This window comes from Brienomyrus brachyistius, chromosome 8 (genome assembly GCF_023856365.1).
Source record: "Brienomyrus brachyistius isolate T26 chromosome 8, BBRACH_0.4, whole genome shotgun sequence".
In the NCBI taxonomy this organism is placed as follows: domain Eukaryota; kingdom Metazoa; phylum Chordata; class Actinopteri; order Osteoglossiformes; family Mormyridae; genus Brienomyrus; species Brienomyrus brachyistius.
The window spans coordinates 5,708,756-5,730,439 of NC_064540.1; the positions used below are offsets into that span (position 1 = coordinate 5,708,756).

The following is a 21,684-nucleotide window of genomic DNA, read 5'->3' on the forward strand; positions in this document are numbered from 1 at the left end:
AAAATAGCCGCCGTTTGAATTTATATCGGCAAATACTTAAGAGCCAATGACTGGATCATTATTACAGGCCAGCAACGTTATACAGCAATAAAGTGAAGTCAGCTGAGTACCGGAATCTACTGGCCAGGTTACACCCCCACCCAGCATCAATGGGTTTTTCTCTTCCCTGTTGGCATGGGCATATTCTAGGACGAGAAAGCCGAGATTCCTCGGGTTCGAATTGTCAAAGAGGGGTTCAGAAGCAGGAAGCATGTTCAAATATGACTTGGTCACCACAGGGGTGTGACCTTAACCTCACTGAAGGTCTTCGGGATGTTCTGAAGGAGGCTTTATGGAGAGGTTCAACTTTCACCTTCACTCGTCAATACAGGATCTCGGTGAGAAATGAATGCAAATCTGGATGAAAATAAAGGGTGAGATGCAGCATAAGCTTATGGAAACAGCGGCATGACAAATGTGCGGCAAAGCTAAAGGCTTCCAACGAAAAATTTAAATGGTGACGTTTTTTTTTTTGGCCCGGGCGGGTATCTTACTGCTCACGCATGGAAAGGGAGGCGAGGCCGAGATGGCTCCTTTAAGAGACACTGACAGCGGGCTTCTTGGCGTGCTGCCTTGGTCTGTGATTTACCATGTTTACCGTATTTGCTACTCCTCCTGGTGGTTCGTCACCTAACATCCCCATCTCCCTCTGTTTACTGGACGCGGTTTTCACAGCTACGACTAAGTGCTCACACCTCAACAAGGTTGCCACACGCGAGTGTAAATTCCCAGATGCCGGAAACATATTTGGTGTCTGTTTTTTTTTTTTTTTTTTTACGGCACTCGGCCTGTTTTACACGTTAAACCCAGCGTCACCGGGAGGTAACGGATACAAAGCTTCGTCGCAGGCTGTGCACGCTTTGTGCCAGTGGCCGGGAACAGATGGCCTGGAGCTGAAGGTGCTTCCTTTGTCTACCGGAAATTTCCAGAAGGATCTGACCAGCGTACGCCCAACACCAGGCCCATTCGATCCCTGCTGGTCCCTCAATTCCCCCGTGCTCTGACAAACCCCCCCAGTACTGAGAGGTACCCCTCCCCAAGTTCTATTAAAAGGCACCATTTCTGTGTCCGTCCCCCTCCCCTATTGTGTTTCAGCTCCTGTCCCGGAGCTCTGGAGAAGCCTGGCCTCCATTTCGTGTCTGTGAATATTCACAATTGGGAAAATCCTCCCAATTCGCGAATAGCCGCTCCGCTGGCTGACACTCGTACGACCGATACAGCGTAAATCTCACAGCCGATGATGTTCATCCACATCTGGTTTAGCAGCACTCATTAGGTTCAGCAAAACAGGAACAAAACAAATAAATCTTAAACACAGGAACTGCCCGGAAGTTAGAAACAACCCAAGTCAGTTCCATGGAGCTAATTCGCAGTGTTCAGTGTTGTTGGTTGTTGGTTTGAATCCCACTTCAACACTGTACCTGCTCTCTGCGTTGTGGGGTTTTCCTGCTGGTCCTCTAAAGATGAATGACCTGTAGAATTTCTGCACTGGGATGGACCCGCCCTCCTGCCTTATATGCTTTATGACTATTCAGAAAATTCAACTATGTGGCAGTACCTCACCCCCGACAGTGATACAACAGCTTTTATGATCATTTTGTTACAATTCGTGCTCGACTGTCCCAGTCCCACCTGTCATGTCCCCATTTGACCAGTCAGTCATTGTAGTTGTTAATGAGTGTTTGTCTCCCAGTCCTGCTGCACTTCTGCGATTAGGTCATACCTTGTTTACCTGTTCTGGTTCTGACCCCTTGTAGTCCATTTATTTTCGTGTTCATTTTAGGGTTGGATAAAGTCTTTTTTTTTGTAGTGAGCTGCTCTGTGGATCGTCCATCTTTCCTTTGCCATGCCTCGCCATAACACATTTATAATAACTTCAATGTGTGTGTGTGTGTGTGTGTGTGTGTGTTTGTGTGTATTCATATCTTTCTGGGGACCATCCATTCATTTCTATGGGAAAAAACCCTAATCCCAGTTATGACACCATTAACCCCCCACCCAGCCCTAACCCTAACCATAAGCAGTCAAACAAAATACAAGACATTTGGCATTTTTAGTATTTTGATTGCAGATTTTTATCAAATTTCCCCACTACATCAAAAAAACTGATTTTTATTACATTGTGGGGACCACACACACACCTACATACATACATACATGCATACATACATACATATACACTAGAAAGCATAGATCCATGTATTTAGACGCTTTTCATACAGGAGCCACACAGAGCTGTCTGAGGCCAGCTTGGGCTTAGCTGCTGCTAAGCTCAGCTTCCAGTGCAGGAACAGAAAGGAGAGCAAGGTGGCATTAAGCTGGTCAGTAAGCGGCCAGATTCCTGTGCCACACGCGATCCACGCGCACGTCCCCCCCCCGAGAGAAACTGCTAAGTTCACCTCAGGCCTGCCGACATCCGTAACCAGCCCTGCTGCTGTAAGTTCATCTGGGGTCTGTGACCCCCCCCTGCACACAATACGACATCACTTTCTTTTTCATTAAACCCAGTAAGCTTGCGATTTATAATTCATAAAAGCATAATGCATGATAGAGGCAGCCAAGCGGGGGTGCCATGGGGGGGGGGGCAGGAGGGGGGTTGGCATCCATCTGAATTCAGTACAAGCACTCAAGCTGAATAAAACATAATGGGGGGGGAGTGAAAGCTAAAGCGCCGAGCTAACAAAAAAAAAAAAAAAAAACGCTTCTGCTGCAATGCTGGCAGGAAGCAGCCAAGCCGGGCAGCCCGGCGCCACCATGTGCCCACATCTGCCAGCCTAACCCCAACTGGACGGGTGTCCAGAACCCCCCTGGCAGTCCCCTGCGTGTGCAGTGTTCCCACTGTGGACGCGGTGGACAAGGGCGGAGCTGCACAGGGAAGAGCCACTGGAGGGCTGGAAGGGCGTGGGCTGGATCAGAACCCTTAGCGGGTCGGAAGCGGTTAGAGAGGGGAGGGTCTCAGAGAGAAGACGGGGGGGACAGGAAAAGAGCGAGATGGGGAGCGATGGCTTTCACTTACCCAAGCGGGGGGGGGCGGCTCGTGGATCTGTTCCTCTTTCCGGCTAAAACAAAAGAAAAGCTGGGTGCCTACATTTTTCATGTCATCGTCTTGGCGTAAAGAGGCATATTGAAGCGTGAATTTCTTAACCCATGGCAGGATGTACAAAGCCCAGAAATCCCCCACACAGCAATTGCGCGATGCTGACTGAGGGGGCTCGCTATGGGGGGGGGGGGGGGTTTACATTTAACAGGAAGTCAGCGCGGAGATGAAACTGGACCATGGTTTCCTGCGACCCCCCCCGGCCACTTTTTCTAGGCACCTCTGTAGTGTCTCTTTCTACAGCTGCTGCCAAATGACAAACAGCCACCCCCAGTCAGCCATTAACGCCGAGAAACACGAGTCTAATCGATGCTATTAAACTCAGGGCTGCTTGGGCTGATGGAGGAACGTGAAATTATACAGTAAATCTCTCCCAGGGCACTTAACCCTGAGTGCGGAGTCTGCGTATTATCATCTGCTAATTTGACGTCTATCCCTATCATCCAGTACAGGGATTGTGTTGTTCCGAACCCCCCCCCCCCCCCCCAAAGGAAGCCGAGGGCACCAGGCAGCGGACAGCCTGCATGAGATGCCAGTCCATTGCAGGGTAAACACACACCCCCACACACAAAGGGAAACTCAGAGACACCAATTTAGTGAAACAGCGTGCTTTCGGGCCGTGGGAGGAAACAGGGAGAACTCGAGGACTCCAGACACACAGAGGAGAAGCAGGAATCAAACACCCACCAACCCCCCCCCCCCCCCCCCTGCCCAGGAGGTGTGAGGCTCCATCGCCAGCCACCAAGCCTCTTAGTTACCAACGGATCGAAAAAATCTCTCGGATTCCGCGCACATCCAGCTGCCCCCGACTTCCGCCTCCTGTGTATTTTTATGCTCCAGCGATGCTCCCCATTTGACCTCCTTGCTGAAAGATTCACCTGCGACCCCCTCCCCCCTAAAAACTGCCAACAGGATGAGGGGGCTGAGCAGGACGAGAGGGACAGGCTGACGGCGGCCTTCACCGGCATCTCGGCGCACGGCGGCGCGGGGTCGGCATGGCTACTGGCATCTTCACGCGGTTTGTTTCAGTTTTTTTTTCTTTCTCCCGCAGCGGTGAGTCACGCTCCAATTAAGAGGAAGCCCCTCCCACGATGGTGTGAAAAAAAACAACGCGAAAAATCAACAGGAAAACAAACATCTTGTATACCGGTAAAAACGGTAGACTTTGCGCACCATCCCCTGCAGGGTTAGATGTTGCACCTCTACCCAGCAACATCTATGAGGGACTGATCTGTAGAAAATGTCAAACAAATCTTCATCTCTTTAGCACATAATTCGATGAACGACATGCATGCGCGCGTCGGCAATTCTGCAGCCACCGGCCGCATGCAACGGATCACGGCAGCCCTAGGAGAGGTCACACGGCATGGAAGGCGCCGGATCTGTGGCACTTAGCCACACGTTTACGAATCGTGCTCCACCTCACCATTCAACCCTCCTCCACCCCACAACCCCCAGCCTGGCTTAGCTGTGTCATTGCGTCTCCTCACCCCCTCCCCCCCACCCGTAAAGACTCATGGGATACAAGTCCATGGCACGATTAGATACTGCCGTGTCAGTAACTGACAAAGTGGCATCGGGGGAAACTCACGGGGGAGGGCCAGCTTGATTCCCAAAGCAACGCTGGAACATATCTGAGTTAGCATTTGCATCTTATTAATTTATCAGACATACATTTTTTAAGGAAGCAGGGTCAGCCGGTCCCAGAGCAACTGGGGATTAAGGGCCCAGCAATAAAATCGCTCTGGCAGCTTCGGGATTCAAACCAGCAACCTTCTGATCATGGGGCCCAAATCCATTAAGCTACACATGAGCCTTCACAGAACACTCCTATTATGAGAAATCTCTCCCTGATTTGTCAGAGTGACCAAACAGTCACTTGCTGTAGTGCTGTGACTGCTATTATTTAGTGGAGGGGCGGGGAGCTTATGGAACAAAGCAGAAGGTTCTGGAAAGCAGTGCAATAGCCAAGCTCAGGACATTAGGGAAGCTATCATAACCCAAAAGCATCGAAAGCCCAGCCTAAGCACCTCTATTAATGTGTAACAGCACATTACCGAGGTTTGTACTAAACTGACTGATACACATAGACACCCAATGCTGCAGAAAAAAGTTTCCTCTTGTGAGCAACACACCTATTTTCAGGCCCTGATTTAAATATTAAGCGCATGATTGACCAAACGCCTTCTCCCTCAGAAGTAGCCAGTAAAGGCGGCAGCCCCTCCGTCCATGTGGCGGGACAGCTGGCTAAACTCTGCAGGGAGGCATCAGGCGGGGCGTGGTTATGCGGGGGGGGGGGGTGGATGATGTCAACCCAAACAGATAACCTCCCTCTACCAAAACCTTTCGCCCACCTAGCCGACAGACAGAAGCAATTTACCAATCAGTAAGTTGACAACTTTTGCCATTGACCTCCTCCTTCCCTGCGATTGACATCACCAACCCAGCTCCTCCACACCCCAATGACTGGCCACCAGGGACCGCCCCCCCCCCCCCCCCCCCCCCCCAAGACCTCTGACACAATTTTAACACTAGTGCCCACCCAGCGTATCCAAATGCACACCCCATGGCATCCTGGTACCACCAATGGCAGTAATTTGTTTCTCCTGGACTGAACCCTCTACTGCCAGGACAGAAATGCACATTTCGAAATCCGCGTGGGTACTCTGCTCGTCTGCAGCTAGTCGATGAGGTGTCAGGTGCCTCTGAGTCATGGATCGCTAGCAGGTAAAGTCACGTTGCTTCTCAAATTGGTGCACCGACCTGACTCGAGGTCCCGGAAGCCTCAGGCTGCAATGCTGAGGGATGCCCAACTAGATACTATCAGTTTGAAGCGTTGGAAACAACCAAATTGTAGAGAAAGACAGTCAGACCTCCAGCCTGTCCAGCGAAACAGACTGAATCCTTATTGGGCTATGCTGTGAAATTTTAAACAATACTGGAAATGAATTATTTATAGTCCACAGCATACAAATCTGAAATGCTGCAGAATGTAAGGAGGAAGCATCTAGGGAAGTTCTGTGAAAAATATTTGCAGAAATATGGAAGTTTCTCTTTCTCGTGCATTATGATGAGTTATATGACAAATGAACTTACACTGATCGGGCATTAGACCCACCCACCTGACAGCAGTCAATGTCTGGCTTATTTTATAACCTTCATAGGAAGGCAGTTACAAGACGAATTTGAATCTGCGGATTTGAAAGATACCCTTTTATTGCTACTCTTTTTTTTTATTATTTGAAAGAAACCTTTCATGGTCAGTCAGAACGGCAGCTGGGTGTTCGCTGAAATCTGTCAGTCAGCAACAGTAGGAGGCAGCAGGGGCGTGAGGGGCGACAGTACACCTTCCAGGAGTGTAAACAAACAACTTACAGCTGAATGATTTACGGTATGGACAGAATCTGCAGAAGGTGACCATAACCCACTGCACCAACAGCTCTTAAGATAACTAAGATAACTGAAGGCCAGCATGATAGAGTATTTATGACATAATTAAACAATATACTTAAATAAACATTTGCTGTAAACTGCGGTAATCTGATGTTCAAAGTGAAACCTGGACTCATTTGCACGCCACTGCGGAATTGGTTTTTGCCTCGGTGTATGTAGACCAAGTTATTTAAATCGAATATGCCCCCCCATCCCTGGAAGCCAGCCTCGCCCCTACTACCTAGGACACTTTCTAGGGGTGTCACCTCAGTCCAGTACAACAGACGGACTGAACACCTGTATCAAAGCAACACCTGTGAAATCACAGCGGTTTTGCCACAGCGATCAATGGTATGTAAGGTCGCCGGGATGGAGAGTGACGGCAGTAGATGACTGCAGATCGCCACCGCTGGGGAGGGCTAATTAAATTAAGCTGTGGCCAAAGATGCATATGGGGGTGAGTAACTTTATTACATATTTTTTTAACAAACTCAAGACAGCAGGCCCGGACAGACTGTGGATTAAAATAGGTTAACGCTCCAGATCATGAAGCTGCAAATGAGATCATGAATAATTCAGAATCTGCAGCGTGATCTAAGGGAATATTAAATTGTCATTAACCACCTGATCATTGTAATTAATGACCTGTTATAAATAAAATGTCTATTCGCCTATTTCTCCTGATTCTCATCATTTACAACAATACTGGATAGCGCCTTCGTTCACATACATGTATCTATAGCGAGACGTGTATGTGAAATTGTGCAAAGTGCACGTCACATTTATGTTTATAAATATTTAGGCTTTTTTCAGTTACTGTTGTGTAACGCTGTTGTCGTCATGCCCACTACCTCCTAATCTTTGCCACCTCCGTGGGCATATAAAAGCGCTTTTTTCCCCCGCTGCACAGCCCGGCCATGCCGACCATCTGCTGGTCTCATACGGACCGGCCGTGTGTCTCCTCCCGGTCCACCTGAACCCAGGGGGGGGGGGGGGGGGAGGGGGGGAGGGGGGGGACTCACAAAGCGCTTTGAAAGCAGCCCTATCGTGTATAAAACCAGCACACCCATTGCTTGACAGCACTTAAAGCCAGGGTTGGGGGACAGATAGAGCAGCGATTGGCCGGGATTTTGCTTAAGGGACACTGCAGAGGAGCGCGCGATTTTGCCCAGTCGGCTGTGGAGGAGAGGCGAGGAGGCGAGGAGGCTCAGGTTCCCGGGTGCAGGCGGATGGGAACTGGATCGCTTTCTGCGGTCTAGCGCTTTGTGACATAGATGCTTGCACGGCAGTCGGTGGAGCTGCCCGCCCCTGTAGGAAGTATCGACGTGCTTTTCTGAGAGCAGGGGAGAGGGTGGATGGAGATGGGGGGGTGGGGGGTGGTATCAAGGTCTTAAATGGGAAGCGTCGGGGTTAGCCGCAAACTGATCCCGAAGCTGCGCTCCACCTCTTTATTTTTCTGTTATAGGGGACGGTGTTTTTGCATCGCACAGCAGAAATTCCAAGCAGCCCTTGAATAATGTAATTGGACTTAAACTAAAAGAAAAATGATGTGGTATATTAAAACATAAATACAATAAATAGGTACTATTAAAAGATATCCCAAAGCAGATTCACTATGGCAGTAAGCATCTAAATTAATTCAGCCAATAACATACAGACACCTGATCAACGCAAAATGTCATGTTTATGCTGAAACATCTACATAGACGCTACTGCTGCCATTTTGTCTTGGGCTATCCGGAGTTCTGCATTTCAGAGATTGATACTGGATGAACTACAAATATGTGCCTTCGATATTCAATGCATTTTCTGCGTAATCAGCTAAATTTTTACTGTCAGGCATCGTGGTTTCTGCAGCTCCAGGCCTGATTTTTCTTTGTCTCAAAATTGGATTTTCATCCATGCTCGATGCTTCCCTCTAGCGGCCATTTCCGTTGCAGGCGTTTGGTTAGCTATGCTTTGCTCTTCCTGTTATGCAAGTAAACAAGACCTACGATGCGTCATAGGACCTTAAAGCTTTCCCCAGATTCAAAATTCCCTTGTTCGCAAACCAGTTTTTAGTAAGATTAGAAGCAATTAAAATTATGAAATAATAAACAGTAACAACTATCACAGGAGAATTAGGTACACCATTTAGTAAACTTTTTGGTTGAAAATTAATTGTAATTCATTTTTTTACTGAAATTCTGTCATTCGCAGCAGTCTCTTAAATAAGCAGCTCTCCTACTTTACCACTATCTCGCCTGACCTGAAAACATTAATTAAAAAAACAAGATGCGTGACAGGATGTGATTTTTCAAACAGCAATATTGCCCTCTGTTGACCATGTATGGAACAGCCTCGAATAAAAATCTCGAATAAAGGACCTTTCACATACAGCGGTAGTGAGATTATGCCATTTAGAGAGAAAGGCGATACCTTAGAATTATTTGGACAAATACACACATTTAAAGGAAAACGTTATATTTCTATGTTTTCAAGATAAAATCAAATCCAAAATGTGTTGTTCGTAAAATGAAAATAACTATAATAAATTGTGGTTTTCTTCAATGACTTTATTTACAAGGGGAAATAATAATAATAATAATTATAAGAGGAAGAAGAATACTGTTATTTTGTGAAATTAGCTATGCGGAGGAGAAAGACCTCGTGCAAAATTCTTATGGTGTTACGGAAACCAACCTATGGTTTATTTAAAGCATATTACTTTAAATAATTACTCTAACCTACTAGAATCCTTTAAAACCACCACTATGAATTGGACAAATGTTTGATTCAAGACAATCTTATAGACAATATGACTCAACAGGTATTTTCAATTAATAAACAAAATGATTTCAGAATAATAAACACCCAAAATCAGGACGAACACCCACGGAAAATTAATACTATAAAATAAGTCTCTACTCTGTCAATAAAAAAAAAGCCAATAAACCCCAGCCACGTAAGACAGAGATGGGAAAGGGGAGATGCACGCAAAGGCCAAAATACATTTCTCACTTATTCAGTCACGCTAACCCCATACTGCTGATGGCGTGTATATAAAACGTAGACTGATCGCACTCTTAGCGAAGACGCATGTTTTCAACCCCTGCTTATTTAATAAGCTATTCGCCAGTTGCATTTATCCGCCTCGCGTTATTTTGTTACTCTGGTGACAAACGTCGTTCCAGGTAGAGGCGGCTGTGTGACGGGAGGCAATATGACATTACCTGTCTCTTGATGAAACTGGAGGTGGTATCTGAGGACGTGCTGCCATCCGAGCGTTTGAAGCGGCTCTTGCGTTTGGGCAACTTCCTGGGAAGCTGGGGCGGCGCATAGAAAATTATTATTTTTTTTTTACTTTATGTATGTATGTATGCAAGGGCGTTGCTAGAGATTTTGAGCCCCATGAAAACGTATCATATAACCCCCCCCCCCCCCCCCAGTCCAGACAAATCCGGTTATTATCCAAATTTTTAGGGCCCCTGTCACTCGGGGTCCTTGGAATCACCCTCCCCTTTACGGCGCCCCTGTATTATGTATGTATGCAGGTATATACACACACCTATACATACACAGCAATCTCAACGGAGATTTCTCCTTATGTGTTTCAGCAAAACGGAAATGGAAAAAAATATTCCCAAAAATATTATATTAGAGATATAATTATGACTATATACGGTGTAGATCTGGGCAGGACCCCAGACGCCCAATATGTGTCATTACTGCATCAGGCATCAAGCAGCCTATATTGCAAACAGCAATCAGTGGTGTTCGAGCGCTGCACTGGCACAGATATATCAAACGTAAGGACACGGTGTGACGCGTTTTGTTCCTGTTTCTGCTGGAGTAAAACAACCCCCCAGTCTTGGTATAGAGCTGATCAGTTTTTTTTTTTTTAAATGTCGAGACATATTACTTCTACGTGTATGAAGAAAGGCATGTTTTAAACCACTGAATTATATATAATCCTAACGAACTATTAAATCTGCTACTGCTAAAAAAAGTTAATGAGCTGAAACGTAAGAGACTGAAAAGCCAAACCGTTAATAATCAACTTAATCATCAACTCTCGGGTTATGGAGGTTCTAAACTAGTTTACTAGTCAGCCCCCTCGCATTAGTGCTGGTTTAGTTGCGATTTCTAGCAGGTAAACAGATGGACGAGTGCCTGAGAAAAATGGCATGAGAATGCAAAGCCAGGAAGGTGGCTTCGTAGTGGTAACCAAGGGAGGAAGTGGCTGCAGCCGGCGGGCCGAAAGCAGACTACACGCTCGCTCGGGGTTTTTCTAACTAATGCATTCAGACGGTGTGTCTGCGCTGTCAGATTCAAACTTCATGCTTTTATGTTCAAAACGGTAAAGTGAACGGCGTCTTCGGCAGCCTACAAATGGATAGGGGCTACAGGTGAGTTCAGATGCATTATGTACTTCTCACAGCCAGCAGGTCCTCTCAGTCGTATTTACTGTGTCGGAAATTTGCGCCCGACTATTAAACTAATGCAACGTGAATCGTTTAAAATCGATCAGCTAATTGCAATTCTCTGCGGTTATTTATCATAAACATTACGGGAGCGGCAAAAGTACGGAATAGCTAAATTAAATAATGAATGAACAATTGATCAGCGATGAGAATGATGTTAAAAGGGCCTGGATTACCATAGCAAAACGTATCAATAATGTCTGAATACATTCACGGGTAACGTACGTATCTGTAATTCTTCGACTGATAATTTTAAGTAATTAAATTGCAACGGGAGCCGCATAGCGGTACCATGCCTGCGTTACGCTTAACACCGGTTTCTGTCGCTTTACTCCTGGATAAGCAATGTGCACTGCAGTTAAGATTCGCTGCACGGATGTAGATAGCCTCGGAGTAAACGCTTTCGCTTTAATAACAAGTAACATGCAAGCGATGGTATCTTTATCGCATGACATCGACGGCAATAAAACTAAAATACTTACCTGGAAATAATGTGCTTGAGAACCACTTTCAGCACCAGACAGGGGATCTGCGGAAGATTTGGACATTTTCACTTGCACCATCTATTTTAAAGCGCAGGGAGGCGGGTTATTCACAGGCATGAGTTATTGGATGAAGCCGTGACACGAAATATATTGATATGCGGGGAAACGGTAGGGATCATTATAACGTAATAACATAGGTGTCGAAGTGGTATACCTTATCCTTCACTGAGTTTAAGATGTGATAAATAGTTTAATGACAGAAACTACAATTATATCCCTTTTTAATTGTTTTTTTTAAAGGCACGGCTTGCAATGTTGCGCGAATAGCCGTCGCTCGCGTGTGTCTGTACCACAAACGCACATATACAGAGAAAGAGGGGGAGGGAACAGACAGACTAGGGTGGGGAGGGGGGTGAGGAAACTAATTTATGCTATCTATTATGTCGATGTAACTTACTAATATATGCCAGTTGAAAAATATAACATAGAAATATATATTTCCGCTCTTTGCTTTGTCAATTTGGATGCATTTAGATGTTATTCTGTAATATTAGGTCTGAAGGTATGTAATGTCCTACTGATTTGTGCATTAGCTTATAAAGTATATTTTGTAGTAATGTCTTGTTTTACTGGCATTTTGCTGCCATAATCCCGTTTTCCACATTTGACTTCGCTGTAAAGACCCTCAATTAGTGCACAATTAGCTTACGTTGAAGAGCATACCATGACCGTTACCAGGAGAACACTTCTGAAGTTGGGTGAGCGGATATTTTAATAGATTTAGTACGTAATTCAGGTCCTCGTTTATCAAGTGTTTCTGGTACAGGCGCTAAATCATCAGTTGTGTTAAATAAAACACTTTTAAATGCGGCATGAATTCTAAACACAAAAAAAAAAACAGATTGGAAACATTTAAACCATAAAGGGCAATTAAAATCAAGGGAAATTAGTTGCACGTTTCTAACTGACGCAAAAGCTGAATGAGATTAAATATTTATTAAAGTATCTCATTTTGTGTAGCTCGCTGTGTATGACATGAATGGCATGAACCAGAACATTGTAAGGCAATTCAACTATACACTGAAGGCACCCCGTAGGCGTGTTCGTATTTCGCATGTTCTTAGGGGGGCACCCTGCGCTACTGTATCTCTATATGGGAATTGAACTCAGCACAAGAGCCAGCTGTAACTTGCCCCAGTGTTCAGGGTCCCCTTCTGCTGGGAGAAACACAGTCGTACACACTGACCTAATGTGTCGTTGTAATTGCATCGGTAAAACACTAGAGGGCAGGGATATCTGTACGACTTGAGCACGGCAAAGCATGACAAAAATAGTGGTTTATGATGGTGATATGTGCGTGAGTATCACATTCGCCCCATATGCGTGCATTGCAGAATTATCTACATATTTGAAGCTTTGCATTCGTATGTATACCATAGGCACTTGTACACGTCGCACGAGCGATTACCGACAGTGCAGTGTTTCTATGAATGCAGACAATATGCTGAATTGCATGGATAGGGTTAAAGGGTCTATACAGATTATTGATATAAAGGTGATTAGAGCGATTTTCCCCAAAACAAATAAATTGGAGTTTCCAAAGGTATAAAACGCGAGTGAATATTTTCAGTTCACTGCTATAATCCATTTTCACTCACTTACTATTAATTTCTGATCAAATGTTTATCTGGATAGTTTGCATCCACGCAGCACAATTGCCGGTAAAGTTAAAAGACTGACATATCAATAACGTACTATTTTTTATTTAATACGAACCTTAAGCTGTGCTGAAATGAAGCGTGCCCTGTCAGTACATTGTCAAGACAGCATATTTATTTGGTCCAGGCTGATGTATGAGTCATATCGGCGGTGCGGGTGGGTCGGTAGAAAATTAACCGTTTATTGTTAGGCGCGTGAAACAGAGCTCCTTCTTTATCAGTCGGAAGACGTATAGTTGGCATCAGTAAGAGCAATAAAAGCACCTTTTCCATGCAATAATTGTGCTGCAATTTGCAGGATAGTATTGTCATGTCATTTTTAGAGCACACGAAACAGGCCGAATATTTTCATCCACCCACCCAAGTGAATCCTTATGCAGTTCAGGATTACAGAGAGCTCAGTCCCAATCCCAGGAAATTCTGGACACGGGGCATAGAACACTCTGGATGGGTTGATAATAGGGTGGTCACTTTACTTTAGATGGGTTTGCCACTTAACCTAACCAAACAAACACAAAGATACCTCGTACAGACAGGACGAACGCACCACCAGAGATGCTTGCATGGCTTATCTAGTGAAGGACAGAAGGCTGTGATATTGTACAAAATACGATCCCAGTCCATAAACAATGTTCTGCAGTCAGTAAGTAAGTCAAGAAATACACTGCGGAGCAGAGAAGAGGCATTTGGAAGAGCTGCAGTAAAGGATATAGAAAAACGAATTGCTGATATGTCGTTAGGAAATGAGATCAGAATTATTTAGCGGAATGTTTCGTAGACGTGAAAGCTGGGTAGTAAGGAAGTATCACAGAAGGGTTTTGACGTCGTTGAAGCTGACAAATAATAAGAAAACGTTTTTAAAAGTGTATAGGTTGACCAAATAAAGCCCAAAATTTCACTTGAGGCGCGGATGACTGGATTTAAGTCTTAATTTGGACATATTCCGAGAAAATCCAGTTCACTGGAAAAGAGCGTAATTCCTAGACATTATAGGAAAGAGCAAACGGACGAACAGCAACAAGGTGGATGGAGTCAGTCGTCACATTAAATGAATAAGCGACAGGAAACCTGATAACCGAGGGAGAAAACAGGGCATTCCTGGGAAAGGGCACCAGTGTGGTCGCCAGTAGTCAACGTGAATTATACAGCTCCTCACAAATATATGTGATAGTATCAATGAAGGAGATGTATATTACAGGACGGTATTATACTATAGTGTATATTACACTACGCACTAACACAGCAAGATTACAGCGCTTAGTAACAGTACATACGATAAAAAAAATAATGATCCATCACAAGCAAACACCAGTTCATGCCATCACACTCATACAGTTTGTCCTTGTCCTAATCTATGCCCCGTGGCCTAAATTTCGAACTTGTAGCAAAGATCTGCCAGTATTAGTTCATTATCAGTTGTTTCTGGCGGATTTCAAGACTCTGGTATAGTTACATCTATAGTAGAGGAAATAAATGTAAAACAAACGTTAAATATTAGGCCTATATCCATACACAGAAAACTCATATATAGGGTCGAATGTCAGGGAGGCTGTATGTTACACCTGAGAACCGCTTTCGCTTCTAAGGATAATGTGCAAAGTTACAGCCGAGACTTTGGGACACGTTATTGGTAGTAGCGTACTGCTGGCATGTGCTATTGTTATAACCAATGTAGGATCGCGTTTCTGACAACAGAGGGAGCCAGCAGCATCTCTTTGACAAGTGATAAAACATCCGCTACGTAACTCCAAACATTTCATTCTGAAGAATTGTCACGAGTGTATCTTTTAACTTGCCATTGTATGTAATGCTTTATTGATAAATACTTATAGAATACATACATTTTAATCTGAAAATTAAAAACATTTTAAAGTAAATGATAATAAAATATCGTTTTATTAGTCACTTTATTGAATTAAAGACTGCAACTGAGCAGGTTTCATATTTGATAAAGAGACTAAATATATGATTAAGACACCGAAGATTGTATTGTTGCCTGTGGATTTTAAAGAGTAAAACACACCTTACATTTCTGCATTAATTTATCTACTTCCGGTCACTATACGAAATTGAATTCGCTGTAGTGACACGCCCTCTACTGGCTCGAGGTGTTGGTTTCATTGGAAATCCCCACTGGAGCAATACTGCGACATCATTTTAAGCGAGTCGCCACTAGTATGCAGAGTAGCTCGTTTTGCTGCTACTGTACAGGCGAAAACACACCGGCGCCCTTTCCCATCTATACTGCATACTATCTAGTCGCAGTCAAACACAAAGAGTTACGTCTGTGTTGCCCGGCTTGCTCTGTAGGACTAAAACGTAAGGACATATTTTAAAGTTTAAATAAACTGCTAATAGTGGAGCTCAGTGGGAGGGGGTGGTTTTAGATTTCAGGCTACCAGCTGTATTCTATTCACATAATTTAAACCATTCAGACAAGAGCTGTAGTAAATCAAGCCCCAGGGTAGGCAGATGAAAAAGACGGGGGACTAAAGGAACAAGCACAGTCGTTCCTTTCCCTTTACCTCTCCCCTCCTACAGTCTCCTACAATCCTTATCAGATTCCTGGAGATTCGGCGTCCCTTGAACCAGCCCATCTCACAGTCTGTTTGAAGGTTACCGATACACAGCCGTTGAATCAAACTCCACTAAGTGCTCACTACAGATGACTAAGGTGAGATAATTCACCGCTCAAACCCTCTTCTAGGTTTGCGCTTGCGGGCGATCGGGACCTTTTCAGTTGGCCTGTCAGCGATATGAGTGACGAGTGCATAAATACCTAGATTATAGCTGCACCAATGAGATGCTTCTAGTGTTACTGTGCTGTGGCCTTCGTTTCATTGTTCAAGGCCTTCCTGGAAAAAAATATCTTAACTTATGAATATCACTGTAGGCTGATGCACAAAATTAACCTTGGGTCTGTTGTGTGGCATCCTAGTTAAACTTCACCATTGGTTCTCCCCTTCCAGGACGAAATGAAATCGGCTTGCCATGTTGCCGCCCCTTTGTAAGCAGGCACTCCGGGTGAACGCCGACGTCACATAATGGATTGACTGACACTGGCAGCTTCACATCTACCCCGTACATATACTCATCACAAAATGATGGGTACGAACTTTTTGTTTCCAATTTCACTGTGATGTTTGTTCCAGTGGGTGGTGGCATGGCGGTGCAGTGGTTAGCACTGTTGCCTCACACCTCTGGGACCCGGGTTCGAGGTCTCCGCCTGGGTTACATGTGTGTGGAGTTTGCATGTTCAGGTTGATTGGAGTTGCTAAATTGCCCGTAGGTGTGTATGTGTGAGTGAATGGTGTGTGAGTGTGCCCTGCGATGGGCTGGCCCCCCATCCTGGGTTGTTCCCTGCCTTGTGCCCATTGCTTCTGGGATAGGCTCCGGACCCCCCACAACCCAGTAGGATAAGCGGTTCGGAAAATGGATGGATGGATGGATGTTTGTTCCAGTTTTCTTGCAAAAAAATAGGCCAACTGTCATGCCTGGCTCGTACGATCCTCCTGTGTGCCACGCCCCTTGATTATCCACGTGTGCTTCCGCGATCGTACCCAGCTGTTCCTTGTTATTTCGCCCTGTCTTCTTTATTAGTCCACGTCTTGCCCTGCCTGGTTGTCCGTCATTGATGTTAGTCGAAGTCCGTGATGTCCCGGTCTCCCTCTAGCCTTCTTCCCTTCAATAAATTCCCGTTTTCCCCGTATTCTGCTTCCTGCCCGTCGCTTACCCGCGAACCTGACACCAACCGTCTATAGGTCTGTTATTCCTCTGATTCGGTATGTGTCATGCTGAGCCTGGTCCCTACGTAAACATGCAATCGGGCATTGTGGGTAATTTAGAGATGCCGCGTTATTGGATTACAGGGGGGAACCAGAGTAGCCAGAGGACACTCGTGCATCGTGGGGGGTGAACATGCAAAGCGTCTGAGTTCATGTAAAAGCACTATATAAATAAAATGTATTATTATTAACTTCACACATACGCACACACATGTAAGGGGCAGGAACTGAAATGCGAAACATTGAGGTGCGAGGACACAGTACTATCCATCCAGCCACCATAAAGAATATCCACCAGGCTAATCTTTTTACTCTTTGTGTTTTCATTTTATGGTTTGCCTTTATTAGCTACATGTGGTATTTTTTTATCAGCTTGGAACCCAATGTCTAAGAGTAAATTCCCGTTACCAGACAACACTACCTTGCTTGACTATATGCAGGCAGTTATTTGGATGGTAATGTGTGTAAAGAACATGCTTGGATATGTGTAACATTTCACATAAACACTTTATCTAATGGGTGGCAGAGTGGTGTGGTGGTTAGCACTGTTGCCTCACACCTCTGGGGCCAGGGTTTGAGTCTCCGCCATGGCTGCATGTGTGTAAAGTTTGCTTGTTCTGTGTGTGTTGTCAGGGAGTTCCCCTCACAGCCCAAAAACATGCTGAGGTTAATAGGAGCAACTGAATTGCCCATAGGCGTGCATGTGTATATGGATGGTGGGTGAGTGTGCCCTGCAATAGGTTGGTGCCCCATTCTGGGTTGGTCTCTGCCTTGAGCCCAAAGTACCCCCACAGCCCTCAAAAGGAGAAGCAGTTTCATAAGATGGATGGACTTCATCTTGTAGATTTCTTTTTTTAAAATGAGTTGGTGACTGATTAAAATATGCATGCCAATGTACTTCTAAGAGCAAATTGAAATCTGATTTATCCATAAACTTATACTATAAATGGTCACTGGGTCATGTGATTAGGTATGAGGTAGGAGGCTCACAGTGAAGAATGCCAAGCGAGACTCTCTGTTAGGGATCATGTGTAAATTCTCCGTATGTGATACATCATTTACTATCTTGAAGCCGTTGTTGAGGGCGGCAGCAGAGGGCGGCAGCTTTCTGTCTTGTTTGTTAGCCCCTGTCCGCATATCTGGAGTTGCATTGATAACCACCACACTGTAATGTCTCCAGCATTTCCCTTATCACACATTGCCTAGTGCATCCACACTCCCTCAGTGAAAAGTTAGCTATGCACTCGGAATCAGGCCGCCTGATGCCGGACGCAACAGGTGTAGCAAGGCCAAAGGCCCCCGCTTCGTTTTTCCTCACTATGCTATTTTCACCCGGAAGGCGTCGGATTGTTTGCCACTTTTATCTCGGCTGTGGTGGTTTGTTTAGCGATGACTGATTGCCCGAGAACTCGTCGTGCCGCGGAATTCAGAAAGCAGACCGGGGTTCAAAAACGGCGACAGCGCGGCGATCCGACCGCTTCCGTTTCTCTGTGGAGCCGCTTCGCGCGGGCACGCGGGCCGCGCGCAGGGAAAGGGCGCGGGGTGGCGCGCGCGGAGCCGCCACGCCCTGAGGTGACACTGAACGTGCGGAAGGGCACGGGGTGGCGCGCGGCGCGCGGTCATTAGTTAGCTGAGCTGAAGGCAAACACACATTATTTGCTCTGTATTTTCAGTGCTGTTTTGCTGCACGGCAGTTTGAAATTGGGAGCTGTAGCCCAATTAAACACCTCCTCTAATTCTGTGCTCGTTATTTCGTCCCATTACCCACATGCCAGTTACTGTTCTCTCAAGCCTTTTTAACACAAAAGCCATAATCCATTCCCATATTATTATTACTATTATTATCATCATCGTTGTCATCATCATTATTATATCTCACCACGCACGAGCCATCTTTCCTGAATTTAAAAACAGAACATTAAAACCCAAACTGGTATTACCTTCTCCATCCATCAGATAAAAAGCGACCTGTATCTTACACTCCATCAGGGTGACTTAAGCTCCTGTTGTCTGACTGGATGAACGAGTTAAACTTGGTCACATGCATTATTCGCTCCGAACTATATGGTATCATTCACATGTAGGGGGTGGCGTGGACAGCCGATTAATTTTTGCAAAACAGTTAACATGGCCTTGTTTGACGGAAACGACAAAGACGAGATAATGTTGCAAAACGCAGCATCTCTGTCAGACGTTACATTAGGTTGCATTAGTAAGTGATGTGTAGTGTGAACTGATAATAGTTTTGAGACATTCCTCTTCTGTTGAATGAAGGTCAGTAGGCATTGCTGCCATACTGCAATTTTGCCTGCATTATGAAAAAATAACCTTCTTGACTAACATGGGATGGTGCAAAGGCTTAATTTCATCCTCTAAACCGATATAACAGACATTAACAGGATACGCTAGATGCAGTAGCTTATTAATTGCCTTGTAACACGCTTTATGCATTAACAGTAAATTTATCTCCAAAGCGCAATGCAAGATAACTGAAATAGACACACTTCATTGCTATGAGACATATTTTGGCACGGATGTTTCTGAATGTGGTGTAATTCCCATATCATTGTCGCCCCTCTGAAAGTGTCACTTTTTGATTTACATACGTGGTTTGAAGAAATATGCTTTAAAACGGTATACGGGTTTAAAGACTGTGGCGTAAACAATACCTGTAGATTCACTATAGTGCATGAACCCAGTGCATGATCACGCAGTCATTACATGGGTATAGGACGGATCTACGACTTCCCTTTTTCCGGGAGAGGGCGATAATATATGGTCATAGTCAGATTTATAGCACACTTCTGTTTGTAGTCATAATAATTAAATGAAATTTATGTTGAAATCTAAACTTTTAATAGTTAACTGTGTAGCGAGCCTAAGAGAACGTGGGACATTAGTGACCTTCCGTTTTTCTAGCGCAGTATGGTGGTGACAGAGCTACGATCTTTGTTACTGGCGTGTCAGATGTGCCAGAGGGCAGCACTTGTCATTCGAACTACGGAACATCTATATACTTATTGATCACTTGACCGTACTACTGACTTGAAGCTGGGAAATGCTTCTGCTCACATATACAAATGCATCCCGAGTATTTGGTACTCCGGGGTTACTGCCCCTCGCCATAAAGAAAAGCTCAATAAATACACAAAAACGTTTCCGTTTAGCACATCTGTTGATAGACAGGTGAAATTTACTATGACTGCAACAGTCAAATATCTTCTTAGAGCTAAACCTCATTCTTTCTAATATCCATTAAACAAATACTTTCTCTTGTGTTTCTTGGCTTTAGTTCAGCTGTTAAGTCTGTTAATAATTATAACATCAGAATCTAAGCTTTCTATTACCTGGTTGGAACGCAAGTATGTGTCTTACAACTGTGAATTTATGCATATCCCTCTATAAATAGATGGAAACGAAACACACAAAGTCGCAAATAAAAATATACGAAGCAGAAGTGCGAAGCTAAACAGCTTTGTCACCGTATGTTACATTTGCATGCTTTCTAACAACATCTAGATAACACTGTTAAACAATGGGATTTTGGGTGGCGAAGTCGTTAAGAAGCTTTGATCCACGATCGTCTGTGTACATCCCAGGAGATCTCGTAAATAGTGTTCACTTAAGTGAAATATCACGCCAGGTAAAGAAATACAGCCTATATAACTAGTATGCTTCAATAACATATAAAATAACACAATAAAATGATATGCGAAAACCTCCCATGATGTGTGCGTACTCACTGTTTTCAGTAAAGACAGTTGTTTATATAATAATAATGAGCAAACAGCAAAGATGTAAATGATCCAAGAGCTTTGGGTAAGTGTGTAGGTCGGGCGGTGTAAAAAATACACCGTGTCATAGTGTCGCACCGCAGAGCCACCTCTAGGGGGACTCTGGTTGTTTGGAGAGATCTTGAGGCCGGTTAAGTGTGTGAATGCTGCTGCTGGGAAGGAGGAGGGGGAGGGAGAGAATGAGAGGCAGGGAAGCGGAGAAAACGACGGGAGTGAGACGAGGAGGGCGAGCGGATACTGCTGTAAACGTGTAGACGTCCGTCCCCGCGTCCTCGGTGCATGTAGATACGGCTGTAACGGGCGATCGCACCGACTACCAAGGAGGGCATCAATCGCTTTGGGAGGCGTTGTACATCAGGGCGGGTTGTGTCTGCAGCGGTCTTGATAAAAAAGAAAAGATGTTCGCGGTGAGTCCATTATCTTTGCACGGAGTGCTGTCTTGGTGCATGCATGGTTGGCAGGAGATTTAATAGTAATCGGTTGCGGTTTTTTATTTTTATTTCTGGGGCGTATTTTTTTCTACCGGTCAGAGACAATGTCCGTGTTTCTCTCATTTTTTTCCGTAACCATTACCAGTTTGTGTGTTTAGACAACAGAATGTGGGTCACGGCGTGGTTGTGAGCTTGTTGTGAGCCTGTGGATGGTGTTGCATTGAGCCTCGCGGAGTTTAACGCAGTATTATTCCCGGTTAGACACTTCAAGGTGTTCCCGTGAAATTACACCAAATCACAGGGACGCGCACAGCAGCAGTCCGGTGGCTGGTTCATTGGTCACCTTGTACGAGGTTTTTATATATATCAATTTTAGATTATTTTCAGTAAAACTTAGGGTTTTTTTTTTATCGTGGATGCTGCTGTTGCTGGTTTTACAG

At 44.9% G+C, this 21,684-nt stretch overlaps 2 protein-coding genes across 6 annotated transcripts in view; one reads left to right on the forward strand and one right to left on the reverse strand.

The window, feature by feature from the left end:
• cacnb3a (calcium channel, voltage-dependent, beta 3a) overlaps nucleotides 1-11,838 on the reverse strand; it is a 36,596-nt gene extending 24,758 nt beyond the window's left edge. The window contains exons 1-4 of one of the 3 annotated variants that reach the window (XM_049022251.1): nucleotides 11,731-11,835; nucleotides 11,514-11,560; nucleotides 9,781-9,873; nucleotides 3,056-3,098 (exon numbers count right to left, since the gene is read on the reverse strand). In XM_049022251.1, coding sequence (XP_048878208.1) covers nucleotides 3,056-3,098; nucleotides 9,781-9,827 — 90 coding nt within the window. In that variant the 5' untranslated portion in view covers nucleotides 9,828-9,873; nucleotides 11,514-11,560; nucleotides 11,731-11,835. Of the gene's footprint in view, nucleotides 1-3,055; nucleotides 3,099-9,780; nucleotides 9,874-11,513 lie in introns of all 3 variants that reach the window. The other 2 variants (XM_049022250.1, XM_049022249.1) reach the window with 2 other exon arrangements.
• adcy6a (adenylate cyclase 6a) overlaps nucleotides 10,784-21,684 on the forward strand; it is a 57,519-nt gene continuing 46,618 nt past the window's right edge. Inside the window, exons 1-2 of one of the 3 annotated variants that reach the window (XM_049022246.1) lie at nucleotides 10,784-10,956; nucleotides 16,204-16,342. The gene's annotated coding sequence lies outside the window, so the exon portion shown is untranslated. Of the gene's footprint in view, nucleotides 10,957-16,203; nucleotides 16,343-20,951; nucleotides 21,221-21,684 lie in introns of those variants that run through there. The other 2 variants (XM_049022247.1, XM_049022244.1) reach the window with 2 other exon arrangements.